The sequence below is a fragment of the Vipera ursinii genome (genome assembly GCF_947247035.1).
Source record: "Vipera ursinii genome assembly, chromosome: 1".
NCBI lineage: Eukaryota > Metazoa > Chordata > Lepidosauria > Squamata > Viperidae > Vipera > Vipera ursinii.
The window spans coordinates 57,289,028-57,316,396 of record NC_139512.1 but is presented as its reverse complement, the minus strand read 5'-3'; the positions used below and the strand labels follow the sequence as shown (position 1 = coordinate 57,316,396).

The 27,369-nt window shown below is 38.1% G+C and overlaps 2 protein-coding genes across 11 annotated transcripts in view; one reads left to right on the top strand and one right to left on the bottom strand.

The window, feature by feature from the left end:
- Nucleotides 1–5,790, top strand: part of AP4S1 (adaptor related protein complex 4 subunit sigma 1) — a 30,032-nt gene extending 24,242 nt beyond the window's left edge. For 2 of the 4 annotated variants that reach the window (XM_083349435.1, XM_083349436.1), the window contains exon 6: nucleotides 2,703–3,058. In XM_083349435.1, coding sequence (XP_083205561.1) covers nucleotides 2,703–2,831 — 129 coding nt within the window. In that variant the 3' untranslated portion in view covers nucleotides 2,832–3,058. Of the gene's footprint in view, nucleotides 1–2,702; nucleotides 3,059–5,334 lie in introns of those variants that run through there. The other 2 variants (XM_083349439.1, XM_083349437.1) reach the window with 2 other exon arrangements.
- Nucleotides 5,791–6,073: 283 nt separating this feature from the next.
- Nucleotides 6,074–27,369, bottom strand: part of HECTD1 (HECT domain E3 ubiquitin protein ligase 1) — a 74,488-nt gene continuing 53,192 nt past the window's right edge. For 6 of the 7 annotated variants that reach the window (XM_083349424.1, XM_083349430.1, XM_083349427.1 and 3 more), the window contains 16 exons: nucleotides 25,511–25,644; nucleotides 25,017–25,173; nucleotides 24,247–24,469; nucleotides 23,080–23,134; nucleotides 22,708–22,890; nucleotides 21,817–22,027; nucleotides 21,648–21,733; nucleotides 19,204–19,331; nucleotides 18,791–18,992; nucleotides 18,353–18,490; nucleotides 17,652–18,259; nucleotides 16,225–16,303; nucleotides 14,351–14,444; nucleotides 13,377–13,527; nucleotides 7,348–7,492; nucleotides 6,074–6,978 (listed from right to left, as the gene is read on the bottom strand). In XM_083349424.1, the coding sequence (XP_083205550.1) occupies nucleotides 6,841–6,978; nucleotides 7,348–7,492; nucleotides 13,377–13,527; nucleotides 14,351–14,444; nucleotides 16,225–16,303; nucleotides 17,652–18,259; nucleotides 18,353–18,490; nucleotides 18,791–18,992; nucleotides 19,204–19,331; nucleotides 21,648–21,733; nucleotides 21,817–22,027; nucleotides 22,708–22,890; nucleotides 23,080–23,134; nucleotides 24,247–24,469; nucleotides 25,017–25,173; nucleotides 25,511–25,644 (2,732 nt within the window). In that variant the 3' untranslated portion in view covers nucleotides 6,074–6,840. The remainder of the gene's footprint in view (nucleotides 6,979–7,347; nucleotides 7,493–13,376; nucleotides 13,528–14,350; nucleotides 14,445–16,224; nucleotides 16,304–17,651; nucleotides 18,260–18,352; nucleotides 18,491–18,790; nucleotides 18,993–19,203; nucleotides 19,332–21,647; nucleotides 21,734–21,816; nucleotides 22,028–22,707; nucleotides 22,891–23,079; nucleotides 23,135–24,246; nucleotides 24,470–25,016; nucleotides 25,174–25,510; nucleotides 25,645–27,369) is intronic. The other variant, XM_083349428.1, reaches the window with a different exon arrangement.

Below are 27,369 nucleotides of genomic sequence, written 5' to 3'. Positions count from 1 at the left end.
TAACAAAATGTAAAGTCTTGGTAAATTGCTGGGATATAACCTTTTTTTCTCCATAGAATGGAATTAAGAATTCTTTATTACATTAATATTTGACAAGCTCACCGCTTTGTGCCTGAAAATGTTGGAATAAAATTCTTTGGAATAATGCAGGGGGGAAACTGATTTAGGAAATAAATATTTATTCAAAAAATTATAAGAACAATTCAAAGTCGTAATTTTTTATATAGCAGGAATGACTTGGAGGAAGGTAGTTAAGCATAACCTGAATTTCTATAGTTTAAATTACTATTCTGCTACAGCAAATTCATATCTGAAATGAATTAAAAGCTTGTGGAAAAAACATTTCTTTTTGAGAATGAAACCTAAATATCTTGATTTTGTGATTGTGAGCCGTTTACTACAGTGAAATTCTGTACCTAGACAGCTGAAGTGAAACCTAGTTAACGTAATAGAGCTGATTTCTGAGCAACTATACACTGTTTACTTGCAATAAACATGTCACCCGCACATTGCACAAAAGCTTGTTAGAGCATTTGAAGGGAAGAATTGGGTTAGAGTTAAATATATATATGACTCATAGGTAAGATACACAAAGTAATCAGTAGCAAAAGCCAAGCTTGCTACTCCATAGTAGGCATCTAATAATATGTTTTGTTCAAGTGCAAACATTTCAATCATGTCTGCTAAAGGAAGAACCATCCTTTCATGATTGAAATAACCATTCTGGTGACTGCACCAACTGTTACATTGTCAGATGAAGGCCTGTTTGATTGTACTGACATACAAGGAGATCAAGGTACACAAAATCAGAGGTATTAAATTGATATATAGACAAAGCACACTTGAAAAGTTCTTAACAGGGTTCCTTTCAGATCACATCATTTAGATACAGACCTGAACACAATTTTAGATCAACCATACACTCATGGCAATGATTTGTGTTATCATGCTGAGTCCCATTATAATAGTGAAGAATAGTAATATATTTCAGTTCTCAACATTTTATATAAAGTAGTATGTATTATTATTGAAGCCAGTTCCTATCCATTAAATACACGTCCCTGATGAAATTGATGCCAATCTCTTTTTACTAGAAAAATGCTAATTTTAATTTCATTGTTAAGTAAAATGGGGCAAAACAATAATCTTTTAAACACATATTCTTAAGGAGAATGTGCGCAGCAACTGAATAAATAAATAAAAATTAAAAAGCCAGTTAGTTGCTGTAGTGTTTACTTAGAACAAGATGAGCAAAAGTAGACTGAGAGAATGAAGAGGAAGTTATAGCCACTTGGTTGTCAAGAGCAGATGAAATACTTGCTGGTGGAATGAAGTTGTGGAATGCTGCTTAGCAGGGTGTGGTTAGCTCACATCATGGTGGTATGATGAGGAAACCTCTTAGGGTTTCCTTCATATCAGCTTCCAGCTACCTCTCCAGATGCTTTTTCAAACTTTGAACTGTAAAATGGAATATACTATATATACCACATCAAATCCTAAAGCTTTATCATCTTTTGGAGACGTATCAAATGATCCTTCTAGTTTCCTACACTGCCCCCCCTCCCCCCAGGAAATGGTAGCATTTATTAGACTTCTGACAACTGAATTAGCAGTATTGAAATACCTGAATTATTTGTGTAATTAGCTCTTTATGACAAACAGCATTCTATGCCCACACAATACATTAAATAAACTCATTCACTAGTTTTAAATAGAGATACAAAACTCTCCTTTCTAAACCAATTGTGCAGTTTTCATAATACAACTCAAGAAAGTCAAGAATGTTTGACTCTTAATAGAATGCATGCATAATTAGGTACATAATTAAGACAATGTTTTTAATACGGAAGCCATCTCATTTATACCTGTCATCAAATTGCTTTAGTCCAATCTCAAGAGAGAGAGCCCTGAAAGCTGCTGTTCAAGAAAAGACAGGGGCCAAATATTAAAGAATGTTGAGTATTTCTTTCAAATTATAATTTCTCAGGATTGTTGGAGAAAAGCCATGGGAATTCATTCAGAATAAAATTCAAGTTTGTAATGTAGAGATTATTGTAGAAGATAGTAGCTAGCTGATGTAACATCACACATCACCTTCCTTGATAAAATGTTTTAGGTGGATGCACATTGATGATAAATTAAATATTTAAAAGAACCAAAGAAGAAGCTGTTTCACTTATTTCTTACTGTTATGAAGATCAGATACTGAATATTATAATGCATACTAAATATTTTAAAAATATATCAGTTTGAAAGAAAAAATGGGAACAAGCACACATTAGATTTCTGAACACCAACATGGCCATCTCACTATTATTATTACAAAAATAATATGCTAGGATAATTTAAAGATTTAAATGTTATTTTATAATGACTCCTTTGCATTAGATTTTGTAAAAATGAAATCAAATGTTTCTGAGTCCCAGGTGTGCAGTAGTAACATTTCAAATGTCTGCTTTTACTATTTCATGTTTCTAAGTCTCTTTTCATTCATTTACTCAGTTATAATTGGAAATTTCAAATTGAAATATAAATCATGGTGTCATAAATTTGGCATAGCTATTGAAATATCTTATTAGAAAGTTAAATTAAGTTGTCCAAACATGAAATAAATGCACTGATGAATATGGTATTTTGCAATTTAGTTCATACTTTTTGCTTGAAGGAGTAACACAAAACCTTAACTTGATATATGAATACAGATCATGTTCAAATTAGACAGAGTGCATATAATTTTGGATGAAATGGTTCTAAATGGTTGCATTGCAGAAACCAACAAAACCAGAATTCTTGCACCTCTTTTGGTTCTTGATAAAATGGCAGAAACCTAGAAGAAACAAGCCAGAAAATAATATTGTACATATTTGAAAATATTCTTCAAATAAAAAGGATTGTTTTTGAGGTTTTTGGCAAATTATGAATAATTGTTTTCAAGCTAAAAGATTACTTAAGAGAATGTTTAGTTCTCAGCACCTTCCTGTAAAATTACAGTTTTTACTACTATGCCAAATGTTTTTGAAGTTTGTAATCTGCTTGAGGAATTAAATTAATCTTTACATGTGTGTGTCTTTATTTATTGATCATTTAACTTGTCACAATCAAAAACAGATTCTTGGTGACTTGCAACATAAAAAAACAATAAAAATTAAAAATTAAATTTTGATAAAACAACAAAAAAACATATATTCCAAATAGCATCTGGCATCGGCTCACAAACTGCCTCCAGGAAATCTGTTTTCAAGAGTTCTGGAATGTGACTGAAGTTGGGGCCAAACATACCTCCTGCAGGAGGCCGCTTCAGACTGACCTCTTCGTTCTCCCAAAAATGGGGGACGATCATCCGCTTCTTAAAGAGGTTGGCCAAACTCAGTGGAGAGAAGAGATCCTGAAGATGGCCCAGTGCCGCTCCACAAAGAGCTTCATAGTTTAAAACAGGACATGGTATTGCCAGCAAAATAGGTGATACAGGACCATTAGCAAGCATTGAGGTTACTGCATTTTGCACCGACACTTCCAGTGATCTTTAAAACCAGGCCCATAGAGGACACCTTGCAGTAGTAATCTATGTGCATGATGATGAGTCATAAACCACCATTTACATCCTGCTGCCCTAAGACAAGTGAGCAAAGTCCACCCTAGCCATAGTTTTTATCTGCTGATCCAGCAGGAGCCTTGAGGCCAGAAGGACATCCAGGTTCAGGACCTGCTCCTTCAGGGACAGTGCAACCCAGTCCAGAAACAATACTGAGGACAGGGGAACCTTGATGTACGCACAATAGCTGTTTTAGAAGCATTCAATTCAAGCCGCCTTTTTCCCAACCAAATCCTACGTTTCCAGGCTTGGGACAAGATATTGACAACAGCTCTAGTGGGGCTTGGCGTTCTGATGAGCAGTTTCCAGATGAGTTCTCCCAATGGCTTCATAAGCTATTAAGTAATGGAGGAAAGACCAGCACTCTACAAGAGAGCAGCCAATCTTCCTCCCCACCGATTGGAATTGGCTTAGAAGAAAAGAATGAAACCACTTAAAACAGTGCCCCTATTCTTCAACCCAAGCATCTAGTCCATCAGAAAAGCCGCTGAGAGGCCTAGAAGAGAGGTCCAAAAGAACTAGGATATGTGCATTACCTTCATCCAACCCATTACCTTCATGGGTTGCTGACCATAGCGATCAGTGTCCTCTGTTCAAAACTCAGGGCTGAATCCTTATAATACACTTCCTTTAGTAGTTGGTTCTGAACTACTATTTCCATATTTTTTGTCAAGGCATGTATATGTGACAGTTGTCCAAAACCTCTAAATCCATAAAAGCATGGCACCTTTTGGAAGAATAGAATTACTTAATAAATAAAACAATTCAGCAAAATAATTAGCTGAAAAAAAGGATTTGATTCTTCTAATGTTTGGCTGTACTTTCCTTTTTCTGTCGATTAAGTGAATATAATTAGGCAAAAACACTGGAAAGACATGTGACTCTGCCTTTTTCAACCACATTCTAGGACCCAAGAAAATGACTCCGGTGTAAGTAGTTCTTTCTTACAGTGAAAGAACTTAACCAAGAAGGTCCCCAAGTATTTTTATTTGGGCCAGTGCTTGCTTGTTTGAAGGGTGAAGAGCAAAACAACTCAATCTGCTGATGACATAAATTTTTAATTTGTTTAGTATAAAGCAAGGTAGCAAAAAAATCTTAAAAGGGTATTTTCAAATTCTAGAATACATATTGAAATGGCAGGTGTAATTCTGGGTAAGCAAGGATAAAGGGATCTGTTTGGGGACAAAAAAACCCTCATTACAAAAATGTCGAGAAGATACAAGTTGTAGTGACTGAATAGAAAAGATGGATAACTTGATTTATTTATTTGTGAAAAAACAAAAGTGAAAGCGAAAGTGCTAATGCTGTAATACAAATACACGCATACACACAGACATATTATGCATAGATAGATAGATGATGGATAGATACAAACAGACAGACCTTTAAAATAAAATGCTGTGTATTATCCTTGTCAAATTTCAAAAAGTTAAGAAAAGGACAAGAGCTGTTGAGCAGCTGAAATGATTCCTTATTTTTATTTTGGCCTTTTTTAGTTTAGAAGCACTGGTTGTAATGAAAATCCATACAAGCTCTTTCATCACCTGGATTAGGGGCCACTTTATACAGAAAAATAATCTCATCAAAGTATTAACCAACTTGTATCAGCCATACTAAAATATAGAAACAAAAAATTAAGTTTTTGAATGGATTGAATACCGTAATTCCAATATTTCTCATTTAAGATAATATAATAGTAAAGTAGCTCTTAGACTTATATACTACTCCATAATGTCTTATAGGACTCTCTGAGAGGTTTATGATGTCAGTATCTTGGCCCAACAATCTGGATCCTCATTTTTACCGACCTTGGAAGGATGGAAGGCTAAGCCCAATCAGGATCAAACTCCAGGCTGTCGGCAGAGTTAGCTGCAATACTCCATTCTAACCACTGTGCCACATGGCTCCTGTTGTTAGTACCACTTTATAATATTGGTAAGACCATACTTGGAATATTGCATCCAGTTTTGGTCACCATGATAAAAAGATGTTGAGACACCAGAAAGAGTGCAGAGAAGAGCAACAAAGATGATTTGGGGATTCGAGACTAAAACATATGGAGAACAGTCGCAGGAACTGGGTATGTCTAGTTTAATGAAAAGAAGTGAGATGATAGCAATGTTCCAATATCTACGGGGCTGCCACAAAGAAGAGGGGGAGGTCAACCTATTCCCCAAAGCACCTGAAGGCAGGACAAGCAATGGATGGAAGCTAATCAAGGAGAAAAGCAACCTAGAACAATTAATCAGTGGTACGACTTGTCTTCAGAAGTTGTGGGTGCGCTCTGACACTGGAGGTTTTTAAGAAGACCTCCAAGGTTCCTTCCAACTTTATTATTCTGTTAAGTTTCAAATGTATTGGAGTAACTAGTAACATACTAACCAAAGACTTTTGTACGCTGCAAACATTTTAATGATTATTGTTGAGCATACACAATGAAAATCTTCTTTTTAAACTTTTTAAACTTCAAACTGCAACAAGTTAAATAAATGTTTTTAATATACAAAGGAAATACAACATAAAGTAAAACTTGCTTTAAATGTGCCTTGCACCAGTAACCAGTGTCTTTTAAAAGCTTTATTGTTGAGTTACACGCGCGCGCGCACACACATACACACATGAACACACACTTGAGGATTTGGATCTTTATAGCAGGGTATTTAGAAATCAAAATATATTTCCACTTGAAATAATAATAAACAGTTGTGCATGATTATATGCCAATACCCTACCCCAACACTAGAATACTCCAACAGTGCAGGCACCATTAAAGGAAAGGAAGCTTGAGATGCCCATTGGCTAAGTTAAGGAAGCAAGTTTCTGACCATCTAGCTTAAAGCCAGCAAAAACAAGGATCAATGATGGAACTGTAGTGTACAGGGTATTAAACGGTAGACTTTACACAAATGCATTGTTATAAATCTTGAATTAGTAAACACTGGAAATCTTCAGATCTGCTCTTTGGAACAGTCAAACATTTGCTTCAGCATCTGGTTGCACAAGCCCTTGGAAGCGTCACACATTGTTCTTGCCTTTTTCTTGCCGGCTGTGTAATTCATTGGGATTTATTTTGACATTAGCAGCTAACAAATTATTCCATGTGTTTCCAAAGCCTCATGGATAGGGGAAAAAGGCAAGTCTCATTTGAGTACAGCATGGAGATTGTATTTTCTGCACAATAACACAGGAGGCTTCACTAGGTATGAATGCAAAACCAGTTTGAGATATCCCATCTCAGACACGCCAGTTCAGTTGAGATGAAAGCCTTTCTCCATGGTAGCAGCTAGGAGGCGCTCTCGCATAATCTCTTCAGAGGAATACTCAGGCAATTTAAGATAATGCACACAGGTATTCACAGATGGGTAACTTGCATCTGTAGCATCAACCTGTGAATAAATATCCATAATGAAATTTAAAAAGAGAACACAGACTACAGAGTACACTTCCATTTCAGTTTAAACATTTACTAACTTGGTAAGCAACAGATCCCTAGCCAGTATTTCAGAAATTTGGGAATTATAGTCCCACATTTGGAAGGCATCCAATTGGGGAAGGCTCCTTTAGATTCTACTATTTTTACTTGTTGGTGTTGTTGTTTAGATTTAAATGTGCGATGCATAATGGCCAAATCGCTATGAAAAGGTATCTGCCACAAGCCAGGCAGAAGCAGGTTTCTGAACGAGTTAACTCAAAGACAACTTCTTATAAGAATACAACTAGACAGAAAATGCAGACAAGTTGTAAGATGTTCATACCTTGCGTACAACAGTGAGACGGGGATGTAGGTTAGCCAATCCTCCTGGGGGAAGTGTTGAACAGCCAGTTGTGAATTGGAGGAATGCTTTTCTTTCATCTGAAGACATGCCACATAAAACTCTTACAAATCTCAGGAACCCAGGGCTAAAATCAAAGCAAATAGGTAAATATTAAATTTAAAAACCAACTATACAGATATATTAACAAGAAGAATCAAGGACCCTAAAAACCACAGCTGAGTCCTGTAGGTAACCTGGCCTTGTGCCAGTTTTAAAAGTGACAAGCAACACCTTGAATTACACCCAGAAGTCACTGACAGCCAATACAGTTCACATAGTTCACAGTTCATAGATGTATCATGGCGCACCTCGTATTGTACAGGCTGCTTCAAAATGATATTATTAAAATTATATTGTTTTATTTAATAATATATTAAAGTTCTATGTCACCTGACTCTCAATGACTCTGCATGGCTCTCAACAATCAAAGTAATTACAACAAAATCAATAAAAGACAGCGTTATACACATACCACCTTCTCATGATAAAGGCTTGGATGAAAACCCAAATCTTCACTTCTCTTCTGAACTAACAAGCTGAAATGTCTTTAAAGTAATATTGAAAAACAAACTAACTCTACACTAGTCACCTCATCAAATTTCATTCATATAGGCACGACATGATCAAATCTCAACTATTTTTTCAGCAAAATATTGCAAGACAATTCACAGCAACCCACAAGGAAATCTTCTCAAAAGGGCACTTAACGCAGACTCTGCCAATGTAACAATGATGGACAAATATGAATGCTGTGGCACCTTTATTGCCATAACAATATATTCAAAGGCAGGGCTAGATGAATCAACAGTTGGAATTAAGACACAACTTCACAACTAACAACAACAACAATATTCAAATGTGAGCTCTTAGTGTTCTAGTCAAATTTATTTCCGATCTTCCTTTACTGGCACTCCAGGCATCTTTTCAGTCACTTGATTTCCTAGATATATTAAGGAGCTCCACCCTGGGACTGGCAAATAGGGGGAAGAATCAGGGAAATCCCGTCAAATGCTATGGTTTTGTCTATATTCCATAGCTTGATACAACTGTCTACCACCAGGGCTTTTCAACTGGTGGTACGTGTACCACCAGTGGTACGCGAGCCCCTGGCTGGTGGTACGCAAGCCCAGTCTAGCTAATTATAGTGGGGGAGGGAATGAGTCAAAACGGAACCGCACAGACCTGGAGATCACCTGGAGCTGCAGAGCTTGCCAGAATCCCCTGGATCTGTGGTAACATGCTAATTGGAGCTTCCGGTGCACCCGGAAGAGAAAAGGAGGAGGGCGGAGAGAAGAAAAGGTATAAAAGGGGCAGACCGGCCTGTTTTCAGAGGAACAGCGACTGGAGCAGCCAGTGAGGAAGGGTGAGTGAGGAAGTGGTGTGTTTGGGGGGGGAGGGCTAGCAAGCGAACGGCTCCTGCCCAGCTCACTTGCTTGCAGAAAATAGGCTGCTTGCTAAGTGAGCTGGGCAGGAGCCCAGGATCAGCATTTCTGAGCCTGACTTCTGAGCACAGCTCAGCTGATCCCGGGCTCCTGCCCAGCTCACTTAGCAAGAGCCTATTTTCTGCAAGCAAGCCAGGCAGGAGCCTGGGATCAGCTGAGCCATGCTCAGAAGTCGCGCTCAGAAACACTGATCCCGGGCTCCTGCCCAGCTCGCTTGCTTGCAGAAAATAGGCTGCTTGCTAAGTGAGCTGGGCAGGAGCCCAGGATCAGCGTTTCTAAGCGCGACTTCTGAGCGCGGTTCAGCTGATCCTCGGCTCCTGCCTAGCTCACTTAGCAAGCAGCCTATTTTCCGCAAGCAAGCTGGGCAGGATCCCAGGCGACAACGGTGCTTGCGGCTTTTCTGCACACCTGAGGGCTGCTTCGTTCCCACTCGGCCTCTCACAGGACCTGGGCTGCCTGCACTGGTGAGAAATGCGGCGCTTCTTTTTCTGCAGCAGTGGAGCGCAGGCGTCGCTTGGCAACAGACTCTGCGACATGTGCCTTTGCAGTGGGTTTTCCCTTCTGTTAGATACTGGAGGTTTGAAAGGCAAGCTGCTCCTGGGGCGTAAAAGTAGAAGGTCCAAACGGCGAGAGTGACGCAGCTCTCCGACTCTGCTTCAGGCTGAAACAGTCTCAAAGTTGGGTCTGGAGATTACTTCACCCAAAGGAAGGGTGACTTGGTGGCAATGTGGGTTTGTCTCCCTTCCTTCGGAGGAGGGAGAAAAGCGTCGCTCTCTTCCTTCAGATGGATGCAAATGTAATTTAAGAACGGTAGCAATGCGGCCAGAAATGGGTATCTCTCGACAGCGCTGGGGACAGCTATGGAAAGAACAATGTACACAGAGAGGATTGGGGAACCTGGTTCAAATGCTGGGCTCTGGTAGGGGAAAAAATGACTGGGAGAAGTAGCCGGTTCATAATGTATGTGCCTCAAAACGGGAGGTGAACCGGCGACATCCCCGCCCTGCCTGTGCACGCACAGAGGCTGAGGCGCATGCGCTCTCCTCTGCTTCTGCGTGCACACAGGCAGGGCTGTGATGTCGGTAGTTTACTTCGCCCAGCCGCTCCGTGTGGATGAGAATGCACCGCTACCTGCCAAAACCAGGCTGGGATCTGGACGACATAGCACAGGACAATGGGAGGGAAGGAAGGAAGGAAGGAAGGAAGGAAGGAAGGAAGGAAGGAAGGAAGGAAGGAAGGAAGGAGGAAGGAAGGAAGGAAGGAAGGAAGGAAGGGACAAAGAGGGAGGGAAAGAAAGGAAGGAAAGAAGGAAGGAAGGGACAATGGAAGAGAGGGAAGGCACCCATCCCAGTTCTACTCCCCTCCACCAGAGACTCACAGATTCCCCCCCATAGGCACCCCGCAACCTGAGTGATGAGCTGGCCACGCCCCTGGCCATTGATCACATGACCCTGGGACACTGAATGTTATAAGTATGAATCAGTTGCCAAGCATCCGAATGTAAACCACATGACCCTGGGGATGCTGCAACAGTCATAACTGTGAAAAATGGTCATAATTCACTTTTTTCAGTGCCATTGTAACTTCGAAAAGTCACTAAGTGAATTGTTGTAAGTCAAGGACTACCTATATCATTTTTTCCCTTTTTTTGGTCAGACTGGTGGTACTCGGATATTGCCTTATCCTAAAAGTGGTACAATGGTTGAAAAGGTTGAAAAGGCCTGGTCTACCACACTTGCTGGGAAAATTCCAAAGCACATACCAGAATTTATTTGGAGCCATTAAGATACCTGAAGCAAACCACCTTAATCAGTCTTCCCAGTGTGCATAGGTTCTTTACAATAAACCATATTTACAGCAGAAACTCATCTGATTGTAGCAAAAGACTCATCACTATGTTTTATAACTACAGATCATATACCAATTGCTTTGAGATAAAGACCAGCTCTAATATAGGATCTGTATTAGGCCAGAGATGATATTGATGATTTATTCAAATTTGTTATAGTCACCAACTCCAAAGGACTCTGGATGACATGAATTCTTTCCCACTAGGTAGTGGATAGAGGATAAAATCTCTAAGCGTCAATATCAAGCAGGATTCAAAATCCAGAATGACAATTTTTCTGGAAGAAACTTATATCACAAGGCAAGTTGAGTGGAATATGAACAGGATCTTTAACTTGTCCCTATATTGTATACCAACATCACATTCAGAGCTCGCTACCTCAAAAACAAGACCCCTGGACACCACCATTTTTTGCTGGAATGTTATTATCACTCCCATTGTCCTCGCTAGCAGTGAAAGACCTGAAACTCAGGTGGTCAGATTTCTGATCAATTTAAAAAGCAAGAGACAGCTGAGCTGAAGCACCACTAATAACACTTTCTTTGATAGTCTAAAATACAGTAATAGAAGGGGGTTATTTGGGCTGTCAAATCCAAACATATACAACAAACGGGAGGCCGATTTCTGTCAGTAATTTCACATTTCTCTCTCTTTACCACCAGGATGTATTTTTCCTAATATTTTATCAGAATCTCCCTTTCTATAAACCTAAGACCACTGTTTCCATATCTTGCAGTCTGGAATGTGGAAGGAATTGATATCCTTTCAGATACTTAAAAAGGCTGCTACTATAGCTAGCTTATCTTTTCTCAAAGCTAAATATACCTACTTTCCTCAGGCTTTCCTAAGACTCAGTTTCCAGCCTCTGAATAATCCTTGATACTGTTCCTTGCACCTGTTATAGTTTGTCTGAATCTCTCCTATGTTTCAGCATCTAGAACTAGACACAGTATTTAAGGTATAATTGGACCAAGATAACCAATGTACTGCTTCCTAACTGAACATATCTGCATTATGTCACTATTATTTTCATTTCTTTACCTAGCAGGTTTTCTATTTTGTGGGTCATTTGTTTTATTCATTCATTTTTTAAACATATTTATACAGTCACCCATCTGATATCAAACTCTAGACTGCCCCCAATCAAGAATTAAATCAGTGAGGGATCCCAGGTAACATCATCAGCACAAGTAAGGAATGTGATTTGCTTTCAATATTTCTTCTATTCGCTTGCCCTGTCATTTTTTGTGGAAGTGGTCTTGGCAGTTGTTTGCTTGGGCTGTTTAGTGTTCACAATAACCCAATCAAGGAACTGCCAAGAAAGCTAAAGTAAACCCCATTCCTTACCAGCAGTGATGATGTTACCTAGTTTGGGTAATAGCAATAACAATAGCACTTAGACTTCTATGCCGCTTCATAGTGCTTTACAGCCCTCTCTAAGCGGTTTACAGAGTCCGCATATTGCCCTAACAATCTGGGTCCTCATTTTACCAACCTCGGAAGGATGGAAAGCTGAATTAAAACATCTGAAAGAAAACAAGCAAGCTCAGAGGGTACCAAGGACCCTCTGAGCTATAAATATTCTCCTTTATTGGTAATTAAAGCAGTATCAGTAATAAAGCAACATAAAACCATAAAGATTAAAAACAAAAATCTGGCACCCAAGTTAAGATTCCAATATGCAGTCACTTTATCCTATCCCAGAGCACAGGGGGAAAGGCCAAGCCTTCAGTACTTTTCAGAAGGTTAAACATGTAAAGGCCAAACTTCAGGGGAAAGAGTGTTCCATAGGGTGCAGCTGCCATGCCCTAGCTCTGATAAGATGGCAATGTTTAAGGGAAGGCACTAGAAGCATGCCCTACCATCTCATAGGATGGTAGATATCCTTAGGAAAACCTAGAATATTACCCACCTTAATTTTGTATCACATGTAAATCTGATAAATATGCCTTCCGTTATCTTCAAATACATTAATACAAACTTAAGTAAGATCAAGCCCAGCATTGAAGCTTGTTAACAAGCTTCACCTGTTATCTCATTTAATTTAGATGGTGAACCATTGAACTCTGAATACAAATTCAAACCAGTTTTAGCTCCAACTGACATATGTATTATATGTATCATTGTATCATTTAACTAGTTTCTAATTTGAATGAGATGGGAACACTGACAAATTTTACCATCTTCTTAGTTTCTTCAATTGCTTTGGGGCTTTGGAAATATTTAGAACAAAATCTGTATATTCTTAAAATTCCCTAAGATCATTTCACATAGCAAATCAAATTAAAAATCAGAAATTAAACCTTTGATGAATAGGATACATTAGGTAAAGGAAGGCTTCTTGGGGCTCTGTCTATAGAAATTGTAAATAAACCCCCTTCAATCATGAGATAATATGTACTGCTTAAAATATAGTATTATATATAATTTCTTAAAAGGTATTTATAAAATGTATTGGCCGCTCACCTTGCAATGAGGTAAATTTACAACTTATGAAAACTTAGGTATTCTGTGATGAGAAATTCCTTGTAAGGTAAAAATATGAAGCTGAAACAAGTAACATTTCATAGTTTTAATGGTTCTGAATTGAATCCTTCCTTATTTTCTTCCTCCAAACTATTATCTTTTATGACTAAATCTTAAAATTAATAGAAATATGCTACTATTTGATGAAGTACCTGTCTCGAGTGTAGCCAAGTTTAGGTTCTGTGTAGTTGATTATATCTTCAGCTGCCCAGGATGGCGACTGATTACCACAAAGAATCATCTGAACTTCTTCATGGCTAAAGGAACTTAGCTTTTCCATTGGAAAGACTCGGTTGAAGCCATCTTTATAGAAAAAACAGGGCAAAAGTGAGTATGCTTGAAGATATTTACCAGAAAAAATACTCATATCTTTTATTCTAATACTCTCCTTGTACTACATGCACAGATATGTTCATAAATCATCTGAAATTGACCATCTCTCTCTCTCTCTCTCTTTTAAAAAAGGTATAGAAATCAATTCCTAGCAGAAAGATTTGGCTATCTTTAACAGAATATAGCAAACAACAGCATAAAACAAGCAAATTTTAAAAAAGCACCTCTTCAGAGAACTATTTTAAAATCCAAGTACCATTCTTTCCTTACTCCAACATGCATGGAAAAAAAGAATGAGGAAGAAAATGTGACACTTGTTTATGTAAAAAAGGGCTATTTATATTCAAGACAATTAACACAACAGTTTAAGCAAGAATATTAAATTGTAAAAATTGTCAAGTGTAAAAGAATACCATCACAGAAGTCAAGTCAGCAAAACTTTAGAAGACCTAGAAATGTTTTTAAAAGTTGTTTTTCCTAATATACTAAGGTAAGCTTCCTAATGAGAACTACCTTTGGTGAGATGGATGGCACAGAAGCTAAATAAATATAATTTCATTATAGTTAGCTTAGGATTTGACTCTCCATGTGTTGAGGATTCCAATATTTCTAGTCACTGGTCATTCTGCAATTACATGAGTCCAAAATCATCTGGTATCCACTAACTTTAATTGAAAAACCCATCTCACTAGTTTATCTAGAAATTCCAATTATGACTTTTTCCTTGTCAAGGTCCCCATCTCCCTTTCAAGTAAGAGATTTATGTTCTTGTCACTAATAAACAATTACATACCTCTGAAAGCATCCATTTGTTTCTGTATGCCAGTGTGCATGCAGAAGTCAAACATCAAGTCCACATATTCTTCTGCATTATCCATAGTTACCAACTATAACGAGATTGTCAATGGACAAAAGGAAATCATGTTACATTACAGAAGATCATTAAAGAAATTAATATTGGACTCTACTAGTGTGCAAATATTTTGTGAAATATTTTGTATTTTTGTAAATAGCTATTCTGAGTAGATTTTTAAAATATATTTAATAAAATCTTTAATTGGCAACAAATCCTAAAGACTCTAGGCACTGAAAACTTCCAAAAACTTTCATATTAGATAACCAACCACTTTGTATATTATGCTATACTGGTGCCTTTCCAAACCCAAGGCAAAGATATGAAATTGTCTTGCTTTAAACTAGCTTTCAAAAATACAAAAGGGTTTGAACTACACAGGGAGAGATTTCCACAGAGTGAGAGCTACTACAGAGAAGGCCTGTTATTTCATCTATATCCCATGTACCTTTGGGGGTGTGTGTGTCAAAGAGTGTCAAAGTGTTAACTCTAGATAATAGTGAGAGATAGCAATGTATTGATTTTAATTTATTTATTAATGTTGATATTGCCCAACTCAGGGCACCTCACAAAACAGAGATAAATAAATACAATAAATAAATATAATAAATCAAACCAATACATTGCAAAATAACATAATTACATGGTAATTTTCCTTGTAATCTAAACAACACATCAGAAAAATATAAACAGAGGAATCCCTGTTCATGTCTCATGATGGAATTGGGTCTGTCTAGTTTAATGAAGAGAATGACGACGGGGAAACATAATAGCAGTGTTCCAATATCTCAGGGGCTGCCACACAGAAGAGGGAGTCAAGCTATTCTCCAAAGCGCCTGAAGGCAGGACAAGAAGCAATGGATGGAAACTAATCAAGGAGAGAAGCAACCTAGAACTAAGGAGAAACTTCCTGACAGTTAGAACAATTAACCAGTGGAACAACCTGCCTCTAGAAGCAGTGAATGCTCCAACACTGGAAGTTTTTAAGAAGAGACTGGACAGTCATTTGTCTGAAATGGTACAGGGTTTCCTACCTGAGCAGGGGATTGGACTAGATGACCTACAAGGTCCCTTCCAACTTATGTTGTTGTTGTTGTCCCTTCCAACTTATTGGTTGTTGTTGTTGTTGTTGTTGTTGTTGTTGTTGTTATTATTATTATTATTATTATTATTATTATTATTATTATTATTATTATTATTATGCCTAAATCATCCTGGAAAAGGTTCCAGATACTCTTTCCTCTTGAATCTTCCATGGCTTCAAGGCTATAACATTAAGCTTTCCCTCAAAAGATTTTCTCCTATATTGAGTGCTCGCACCCTATCTATCTGCTTAATATGAGACAGGAAGAGTCAGGTCAAGCCCACCAATAATGCTGTTCTGCACAGAACCCCATCTACTTCTTCAGATTCCACAAGTTCCAAAAAAATTCCATAAAAGACGTGAGTAGGCTTACCACAATGGACTTTGTACAACTGACATCTAGCCCAAAGGAAATGAAAGCAATTTTTGCAAGTTCATCATTGTATAGAATCTTCAGTCATGTATAGGACACTATTCTGCTCATCTTTCCATAATACTCTCAGATGGGATACTCTAAGCATACTGGAAGTTTCTCAAGCTTGAAACAGGTCTTTGCTATAAAATAGCCTGTTTTGATACAAAATTTCTTTCAAAGTGGCCTGTTTCATGCTAAAAACCACTTGTACTCAGAAGGGCAATTTTGCCCTTGAGATGGGTTCCTTTAAATTGATAATTTGATTCAAAATTTTTTTGCACATTACTAAATTGTCTTAATAGAAATATTTACTACCTCATCTTCTCCACCAGGCTTGAGATCCACTGCTGTAAAGCCATAGACTCTGGATGAAGGGCAAAACTGGAAATTAAGACTAGAAAACAAGAGACAACATTAGTATATCATAACTTTTTATGGGTTTTTTTACCAGATAATTATCAGAAAGCACCATAGTATTTCTATGGTAAGAGTCACAGCAATATAGATTCAGAAATACAGACATGTCAAACACAATGCCTTCAGGCCAGATCCGGCTTGCGACTGGCCAATATTTGGCCCCAGGGACTGGCCCCTGCCACCCTGGCCAGTTCGGTGGCTCCTAAGGCATGTGCACAGACGGTGGTGAGTGTGCGGGGGCCAACGGCATCCAGCAGCAGGGGCCACTGTGAATACCGGGCTGGCTCTCCAGCAGCAGTGCTGCAGTGGCACCAGCAGGACATGATGCGGACCATCAGACATGCCTACTCGGTCCCATCTCTTTTTGGTTGGACAGCAAATCACCACTGGTCATCTCCTCAGACCCTTCGCAGGTCTTGCCCGTGGTCTGCGGGTGGAGCGCATTCCCCTTGCGCACCTTAGTACCTGCTGCAGCTGCTGCCACCAGCCGCTCATGCAGGTCCATTAGGCTGCTGCCCTGACCTGCAGGCCCGCCCAGCCCCGGCAGAGATGGGGGAAAGCACGCAATCCTAGCTGGGACTGGGGGGCTATGGCACTGATGGGGATCCGGCTTTCCCCACTCGGGGTGGCCTTTTGCTTGCTGGGCATGGGCATGCTCTACCATCTCTACTCGGGGCTTCCTAGCCAGCCGCTTTGTCTCCTTTGTGCTGGGCGGGCCTTCCATTCCAGGCAGCGGCAGCCTAATGGACCTGCATGAGCGGCAGGTACCGAGGTGCATGAGGGGAATGTTCCAAGAAGGCTCCACACCCATTTGCACTACTCAGGTGATCTTGATGACAGATGGCCTCAACGATTCTCTAAAAGAATGCAAATGAGCAGCTGCTGCAAGGAATATAAATCCTTCCATTCCCCACCATCCAGTCAGAGCTGAAGAATCTTCTTGGATGAGAAATGAAACATCTTCAAAGAAAAACAAGAAAGTCCAGTTGCCTTCCTTGTGAAAAAGCATTTGGGGATATGAACTTTTTCCAGTCATGCAAAATTTATCTAGCATGATCTATACACAATCATAACTTCATTATATTGAAGGATATCTCAATATCCAATGAAAAATAATGTATACATGAAAAGAAAAACAATGTTTAAATAAAAATCTATATAACACCTCAATATAATTAAATTGTAAGCTAATGCTGCAAATATTATATTTCTGTGATTTTGTTTAGAAAACAAGTAGTTTGCACAATTTTCAAACTAGGTATGCTAATTCAAGAGCACCAACATTTACAAAAACAACTTGAGAGGAAAAAAAACACCCATCTTACCCTAAATCTTCTATGCTAAGTGGAGGTCCAGAACCTGATGGGTTCTTCATCATAAGTTCTTGAAGCTTAGTATTTTTTTCATCTTCTGAAAGGCCTTTGTTGCTTAATATTTGACGTCTCTTAATTGCAAGATCTTTAATTTCTTTTAAAAATCTTGCTCTGTGAGGGTTTACCAGTTCAAAATCTTCCCATGTTAGGATTCCATTAAACCATGCTGGAGGCTTAGGTTTCGGTGGGTCAAGAATAAATTCAGATTTGGAATCTTCTTCAAAACTTCCTACCGATAGGGAATCATGTCCCTCCTCTGTAGAAGCTTCTGACTGACTCTCAGTGCAGTGCAAGTCTCTGTCGCCCCGTGATTCATAAATCAGTTTACTCATATTGCTTTTAATATCACCCATGCACATGAGTTTAAAAAAAGGCTTTGAAATTGGCAGGTCTACAAGTCTATTGTCCTGGATACATTTAGCTAAGAAAATCCCAAGAAAATGAAACAGTTTAGTGATTCTTTCAAGTTCATCACTATCCTGTGGGAATGGTGCTGTGAAGAGCCCACAAGATCGCTGTACATAGTATCCCGGAGGTTTCAATCCACCGCCAATATCAACCTTTTTTAAAAAAGGCAAAGGAGAAAAGTGTTATTGAAGTTACACAGTACCATATCTTTTATTTGTATTTTTTTTTCTAAAAAGGAAATATACCTGTCGCGATTCATCATCTGGAAAATCATCATCACAGAGCCAAGCTCCCAATTCTTTTCTCTGGAATTCTGCTGCTACCAATGCATAAAATTCCAAAGTAGGTCCTAATCCTGTTCCTTCCTCCCCTAAAAACTCCACCTGGGAATCAATAAAACAAAAACTTTTAAGTAGCTCCAAGAGAAATATTACCTATCATAATGTGACGATGCATTCAGATTTGCCCTTCTATAGATAACTTTGTTTCACTTGCAGAAGACAGAGAATCAATAGAGGCTTCCAGTGAATGAAAATGGGAGACTGAATAATTTTTGCATCCTATGCATAAGAGCACATAGGAGGCTGCAAAATAAACTTTTTTCCCTTTACTCCAGAAAGAGAGACCCGTGGATACAGATTGTCTTGTTAATATTTATTGTTTTTTAAGAGGATATATTTTACCTCCAGAACAGACTTTCTATCTGCATGTATCTGCATAACATTTTCTGCCCATTCCATCAAGGATTCACCACGTGGAACTTTGACTCTTTCGTGTTTAAGGCGCCCAACTCTGAATTCTCCTGGATCATCTCTTCGTACAGTACTTGCAGTTCGTGTTCGCTCAACAGTTGCCTCACGTCGATTCTGCAGCCACACAATAGCTCTGAAAAGAAAATTTTTAAACATTTTAGTTTAAAATGTTGAGTATCTCTTCCATCAGTTTCTGTAAAACATTGAAGATTCTTAATATTATGAATGTTAACATTATTCACCCTTAACATAATAAACCAAAGTTTATGATATTCATGTTAAAAAACTGTTATACACTAGAATGAATGACTAAGAAATTAAATGATTTTGAGCACAGTCCTCACCTTGATGCTCCAAATGCTGTGCAAGTGAAATACAGTTGTCTAGTTTCAAATGGGATTAAGAAAGGACACTTGCTAGTTATCTGTTCACACCAGTCTGGTAAAGCTCCACTTGCTAATGCTAATGGTTCCTGTGATTTAATAATTAAAATGTGAAAACAAGTAAGTCAGACAAGTAAAGTGCATGGATATAAAGCTATTTTCAACCATGAATCTCATAAATTAATATAAATGCTATATAAAATTAATTTTCTTACATAGCAATCTTGTCTTCAAACATGGCAACCTCCAAGAAAATTAAATCCTTGGCAAACAGAAATCAGGGGCAGAAGTTTCTTAAGTATTTTTCACTTTTCTGATTTAGGAGGTGGGGCTGTTTAACAAAATCTCTCTAAAATTGGGATTAGTTACCATTCTTAGATAGGTTAGCAACTTTTGGGGATGTAGCCCGCAGAGTTCTGGATTTTGCAGGTTTCTTCTAACACACCGAAACAATCAGCCCACCTACAGTATCTATCTGTGCAGTCTATCTCTCTTTACCTTGGTCAGAATTTCACCACAAAGACACACAGGCAACAAAGATTTCCCAAAGATCTGAGAAACGGTATCTGAGACCAAAAATTTCGGATTGCCTTGAACTAGAAGATCCCCTCCTACCAAATCTCACAGAGCAATATACTGTATTTTTCGGACCATAAGACGCACCTGACCATAAGACGCACCCAGTTTTTAGAGCAGGAAAACAAGGAAAAAAAATATTCTGAACCAAATAGTACCGGTATACTAAAAAAGGGCTTTTCAACCTTTTCATCCATTGTACCACTTTTAGGACAAGGCAATGTCCGAGTACCACCAGTCACCCAGCAAGGTGTCAAAAACTTGACCGCCCCCAAAAAAGGAAAAAAAATGATAAAGTACAGGTAGTCCTTGACTTACAACGATTCACTTAGTGACTGTTCAAAGTTACAACGGCACTGAAAAAAGTGACTTATGACCATTTTTCACACTTATAACCGTTGCAGCATCCCCAGGGTCATGTGATTTACATTTGGATGCTTGGCAATCGATTCATATTTATGATGGTCACATTGTTCCAGGGTCATGTGATCGCCTTTTGCAACCTTCTGACAAGCGAAGTTAGTGGGGAAACCAGATTCACTTAACAATCATGTTACTAATTTGATTTCTCTCTCTCCTTCTCTTTCTCTCCCTCTCTCCCCCCTCCCTCTTTCTTTCCTCTCTCTCCCTTTCTCTCCCTCTCCCTCTTTCTCTCCCTCTTTTTCTTTCCCTCTATTTCTCCCTCTCTCTCCCTCTCTCTCCCTCCCTTTTTCTCCTTCTCTCTCCCTCTCCCTCTATTTCCCTTTCTCCCTCTTTCGCTTTCCCTCTATTTCCCTCCCTTTCTCCTTCTCTCTCCCTTTCTCTCTCTCCCTCTTTCCCTCTATTTCTCTCCCTTTCTTTTTCCTTCTCTCTCTCTCTCCCTATTTCTTTCTCCTTCTCTCTCCTTCTCCCCCCCTCTCTCTTTCTGTCTCTCCCTCCCTCTCCCATTGTCCCTTCCTTCTTTCCTTCCTTCCTTCCTTTCCTCCCTCTTTGTCCTTCCCTCTCCGCATTAGAGCAGTACCCGCAGAGGCGGCCCTGCGGCCCGGCTTTCTCTTGCAGAAAGCAAGCTGAAACAGAGCAAGGGAGATTGCCAGGAATGCGAATCGGCCGATTTCACGCTCCTGCAATCTCCCTCGCTCGGTTTCAGCTTCCCTTGCTACAAGAGAAAGCAGGCTGAAACGGAGCAATCTCCCTCGCTCCGTTTCAGCCTGCTTTCTCTTGTAGCAAGGGAAGCTGAAAGCAAGCAAGGGAGATTGCAGGAGCGCGAGATTGGCATTTCTCAGCACGTGCCGATTCGTGCTCCTGGCAATCTCCCTTGCTTTCCACTTGCGGAGGTTGGGGCTGGCCAAACGGATCACCTTCGGACCATAAGACGCACCCTCGCTTTTCCCCCCACTTTTTTGGGGGAAAAAGTGTGTCTTATGGTCCAAAAAATATGGTAGCTTACTCGCTACTGTATCAGACAGGTTCTTCCACTTTAATAAACCACCTTATTTAATGACATTTTAAAAAGAAAAAATAGAATATGTTTACTATTTAAATGCAAATTTAATCTTCTGAACTTTTATAATGGATATCTCAGTAATTTCCATCCAAATAAGCTTACCACTCAAGTGTGAGGCTATGTTGACTGAATTGTGTAACTGGCTATATTATTTTTGCTTGGCTTTGGATATCTCCTTGGCTCACAGATAAATAGCCTTTTACATTTTGATTTGTGAACTGAATAGATCATATATAAAGGGCATGTTCATAGAATTAATTTTTTCACAAAATTGCATTTTAAATTTCTGAACATCTAAAAGAGCATACAGCTGAAAATCTTAAAAAAAATTTCAATAATACATCACCTCAATCTGTTGAAGAATTTTTGTGGTAATTTTTTTGCTTGTGAATTCATCTGGTGGAAAATTAAACTGAAGCTGTTCATCTCCTTCTGAAATAATAACAGAATTTTTTATTTCATATTTTCTTAGAGAATTTTAGGGGGAAAACCTTTAGAGGCTATTTTCTACTAACCTTCTTGCAAAGTTCGAGGAGAATAAGGGTCACTTGCAACAATGTAGAGAATACGCAGTAATTGCAGAACATCCTCTACTCCACAGGAATTCTGTCCATTACCAGCTTTGGCTTGAGGTTGTTCTTTAATTGAACTAAGAATGTCTGAATTTTGAAGCGTCGAAATAGCTCCCTGATTCAAATTAGATTTTGATCCATGCTCACAAAAATCCTGCATGAATTACCAGAAGAAAAATAAATACAAATTAAGTTCATAATGGAACATGCCCCATTACATCAGCCCATCACACTTAACGAGGCAATATGTTTGCGGACCCTATCAGTTAAAGAATTCCAAATGCTGGGATCCAGGAAGGGAATTTTCTCTGTTGTTGCCCCCCCCACACACACACTTTTGAACATTCTTCCTGCCAGAGGCAAGGCAGGTCCCCAATCTTCTGGTCTTTCAGAAATGTCTAAAAACTTGGCTCTGCCATCTTGCATGGGACTCTCAGAGGAGTATGCAGCTGTGGGATGGTTAGTGCTCCGATGTTGAATTTTAACTATCCTTGCTTTTTATGTTTTTAATATTTTATTTGAACTCCACCCACAATTCCTCTGTAAGAAAGATGGGTGATTTCTAAATTTGATAAATAAATAAATTTTTAAAAAGAAAAAAAAGATGCATAATTCAAGCTGGAGCTTAAATGTTAGGCCTTATGTTAAGATTATCATTACTGCAGTAATTTAGAAGTATACAAAAAACTGCAGCTTGTAAAAGCTAACTATGACAACAGCACATAATGACACTTAATCAAGAAACAATGTTAGTTTTATATCAAATCTATCCAAATTCTCACAAGACCAAAACCACACATTTCTAAATTAATACTTTTAGATGTAGATATATACCTTGTAAGCGGCTATGAGTTGAGAACAATTTCTGTTTTTCCTAATGCTTTTATTAGTGCCAGTTAATTTCCAGTGACGCAGAAAGGCTGAATCCGCATTCTTCTGCAGGTAGGTTATCAAATCATTCTTTGGTAAGTCATCAGTGCCAAGATACTGCTCCACATGCTCTACTGACCAGCAACCCTACAACAGGAATCACCTAATGTTGGTCTTTCCTGATTGTAAGTTTGAAAGATTTTAAATTTATGCTTCACTAAGAACATGCATTTATGAAATATCGCACAACTTATGTAACAAAATTAACTTAGCATAGCTTTCAAGCTGTTTTAGGTGCAAAAACTGCAAACATCTAAAGGTTAAGATTGTTCTCACCATTTTCCCACTGTCTTTTTCTTTATCAGAATCCTTCATTTCTTTGTATACAATTCTAAATGTAAAAAAGATCAATGTTACTTATACAGTTTTGACTAGCTTTTCAGTGCCAAAAAACTTGTTTCTAAATTATAAACTGTACAACAGGGCTGAAGCTCTCCAGATATTTTGGACTTCCAGGTAAACTCTGGACAGTATGGTTAGAAACTATGGATGATGTAATTCAAAATATGTGAATAATTCTAAATTGCTTACCATTGTATCTAATCATGGATACTGAAGCACCATTAAATTTGATAGAAAAGGACTATTAGAATGATCAAAGAAATAAAACATTTTTTACAAAATTATGTTTGGAAACTTTTGGTTTAGAAAAAAGGCGGAGGGGAGCACCATAACTACATATAAATTTATATACACTGTAGAAAAAGTGAAGAGAGAACTGCTTTTTCTTTCCTTTCCCCCCATAATAATATAATGTTAAATAATCTTCAGAAGATGAGTTTACAAAATGATTCAAATTCAGGCTATGTCACATTTTAAAACTTCCCATGAGTTTGAAGCACCTGAGTGCATAGCAGCTGTTTCAAAAACAAAGCAGGTTGTTTTGCAATTAAGATGCTGCCCCCAAAATCAAGAAAGAGCATCACTCTTTCTCAAAAGAGCTGTTTTGCATTCAAAATGAGATCTGTACTGTACTCAAATATGAAAGTCCAAATTTGAACTGGTTTGAAACATTTCTATCGTTAAAAATTTTATCCAGCACAGAATGTCAGAGCAACCAATATGCGGTAATTCTTCATTCCATGAGTTAATTATCATTATTACTTATCATTAAATTATAAAAAATAAAAACAATGAATAAATGTTGGTTTGTTTTGATGCAGTAAAATATTTTATGTGATTATTCAATCTGCAACTATTTATCACAATAAGGATAAAAGCAATGAAAACAGTAAAAAAATAATGGCCTGAAAAATTGACACAGAATTGTTAATACTGACATATTTCTTCAAGACATTTTTTCTGATATGTATTAACAATTAATAGACTATTCCTACATATGTTTATTCAGAAATATATGTGTTTGCTATAGTTTACTATCAGAGAAGCAAATTTACAGTTTTAGATTATTTTACAACTATGAACATATTCTTGAATTCTTACGTGTATGTTGGCTCCCATATTCGCCTAAGTTTATCTGATTTCACACTGCCATTGCAAGAAAGCTGCAGCAATTTTTGTACGTAGTAAAATATAGTTGACCGGAAATTTGTTAAGGGTAGCTCAACTTCACGAGTTGTACCAAGTCCTGTAACTTTCAAGATAAGTGCTAAACGTGGTGATGGCATACATTCAACTTCTTCTAGAAGTTCCGAATGAGGTGTTCCTGAAACCAATAAATTGATGAAAAAATAATAATTTACTATTTTCTGAGGCACCTACAAACTCATGTAAATTTGAATTGAAGCAATCTTTGTGTACAACTAAGATAAATGTGCAAGCAATAAAGGCAATGGAACAATGAAAAAGATGTGTACACCTACAGTTTTATCCCAATATGAAGGTAGCATGAGATATTTGTTGGCATAACAATGTTTTTTCCTCTCCCAATCCAATCATTGGCTTCAGGGACAAAGATTTTATATATAAGATTTTATATTTATATCTAAAACTATCAACTTAATGTGTTTTCTAATACCTGAACCACCATAGTAATACCATGTCTCATAATGCTGTGACATAAACCATAGAAATTGGGTTCAAACATTCCACTAAACCCAAACCAAACAATTCCATTGTTATGGCTTTACATAAGTTGTGAAACAGTTTTTAACAACCCTCCTGCCCACCCATTTATCAGTTTTTTTCCTCCTCTGATATTCTATTCATACAATGTGAATTTCCCACATTTTTTAAACTGCTCTCATGTGTACCTGGGGGAGGAATTTCTAAATCAGTTGTTTGCTGCACATTAGTACGGCCAGGTCTTGGATCAAAGGTAGGTACTAAAGCAGAAAATTGGCGTTTTAGCACATAGTCATCATCCCATGTCCTTCTACGTCCTCCTTTTGTTTCATATTCTTCTTCTTCCTGTTCAAAACATTACAGTATGGAAGTAACTGAAAACATGAAGGACTAATTGAAAATATCAGTTTGATTTAAAGCATACATAAATATAAAAAACTTGGGGAAAATGGGAAAAAACCTGGGGAAAATGGAAACACTTTTATCAGGTTTAAGCCTAAATTCAACAAATGAATCACTTGTACTTGGGGATTCATCAATACTCAAAAAAAAAAAAAAAAGCAAACACGTCCAGTATTAGGTTTGTATAAGCTGCTTAAATTTTGTTACAATTATAAATTTCTCTTAAATTCAAGACTAGAATAAGTGGAGAGAGAATAGAACTAAAACATATGCACTGTACCATAACTTCTTCATATTCCTGATCTTCCTGATTGTCATCTTCATTTTCATCATCCTCCTCGTCTGGCTCTGGTAGATCTTCATCATCATCTAATTCAGCCAACAGAGTACTAGCTCGACAACTATCAAGGAAATCTACACAGAAAAACATAAGACAACTATATGGTACTCTCTAAAAAAAAAGATAGCAAAGGTGATAGATGAACTGATTTGATAAATTCAGAACAGGAACAGGAAAAAAAGTTCACTTAGCATGATGTTCAGGAAAACAGGACTGAAACCTATTTTAAGAAATTATGACAAATTAGGGCAACATTAAGCTGAAAGATGAAAAAGGATTTCAGAAAACAACCTGAAAAAGAATGGAAAACTATTTGTAATAAATAAAAAGTCCAAACCAATCTCATGTTTAATCTTAATGTTAAATGAAGATAGAAATATGCAGGTTTTTTTCCAGTATGATAGGAATGGGATTTTATAGACATTATTTCCCCCATACACTTTTGAAAACTTCACAATAGCAATAGGGCAATGATTCACAAAAGACACATTTCCACTTCTTGCTTTGAGAAAGAGTGATAAAACCCCAAAGAATCATCTTTGTAATTATTTTTAAAACTACAATTCTAATAAATGATTGCTATCTTCCCATAGCAATTTGAACAATGTACTTTAACAATATACTATACTCAAAATTAAAACAACAGAGCATTAACTTTCTATACCTGATCTCATTTCCCATACAATTGCTGCAATATTGACATATTAACTATCTTGCTTAGAAAAAGAGATTTTGGACTCAATTGTGGTTGTAAGTCAAGGACTACGTATATTCAGATGAGCACAAACACAGTGCAACTGCTTTGAACATCAGAAAAAGGAAACAGGTCACCTATATAACATCTTCCAACAAAGTGGATATCCACACAACTTCATCAAAAAGTGCCTGACTAGTCAACACAATATAGGACTTTCTTGTTTTTCTTTGAAGATGTTTCACTTCTCATCCAAGAGGCGTCTTCAGCTTTGACTGGATGGTGGGGAATGGAAGGATTTATATTCCTCAAGAAGTATATAAATCCTTCCATTCCCTGCCATCCAGTCAGAGCTGAAGAAGCTTCTTGGATGAGTAGCAAAACATCTTCAAAGCAAAACAAGAAAGTCCAGTTGCCTTAAGAAAAAGCATCTATGGGACAATGAATGAATGAATGAACCTTTATTGTCAAAGTACAACGATGTATACATTGAGATTGGCTGAATGACTGAGAATCTTCACAGACAACCCAATATAGCACCAACAACACAAGCTGTAAACAGGGTAACACTGCATGCATCAAAAACATCTCAGAAACCATCAACAAGATCCACATGACATCAGTGTAGCACACAAACCAACTAAAGCAGACATGTCAAACACAAGGCCCGGGGGCCGGATCCGGCCCGTGAAGTGGTTTCATGCGGCCCGTGAAGCCATCCTGGAAACAGTGAGGGAACGGCCCCCACTGCCTTGGCCCTGGCCCAGAGACCCTCCTTCTGCCAAAGACCTTCAGATCTGTCCCACTCCTGCCCAGGCCCCCATAGGCACCCTTGATGCGAACAATGTAGAGCTGGCCACGCCCACCCAGTAGGCCATACGCACTCTGGCCACACCCACCCAGTAGGCCACGCCCACCCTGGCCCTACCCACTCGGCCCCTTGAGGGCAACCATAATGCTGATATGGCCCTCAATGAAATTGAGTTTGACATCCCTGTAACTAAAGCTTTCCAAAACATCCTAAGTAAAGCAAAAGACTTAGCAGCCTCAGAAGAAAAAACAGGAGTCATGTAGAATGTAAGCTCTGAAATGGCCACTAGGTAGG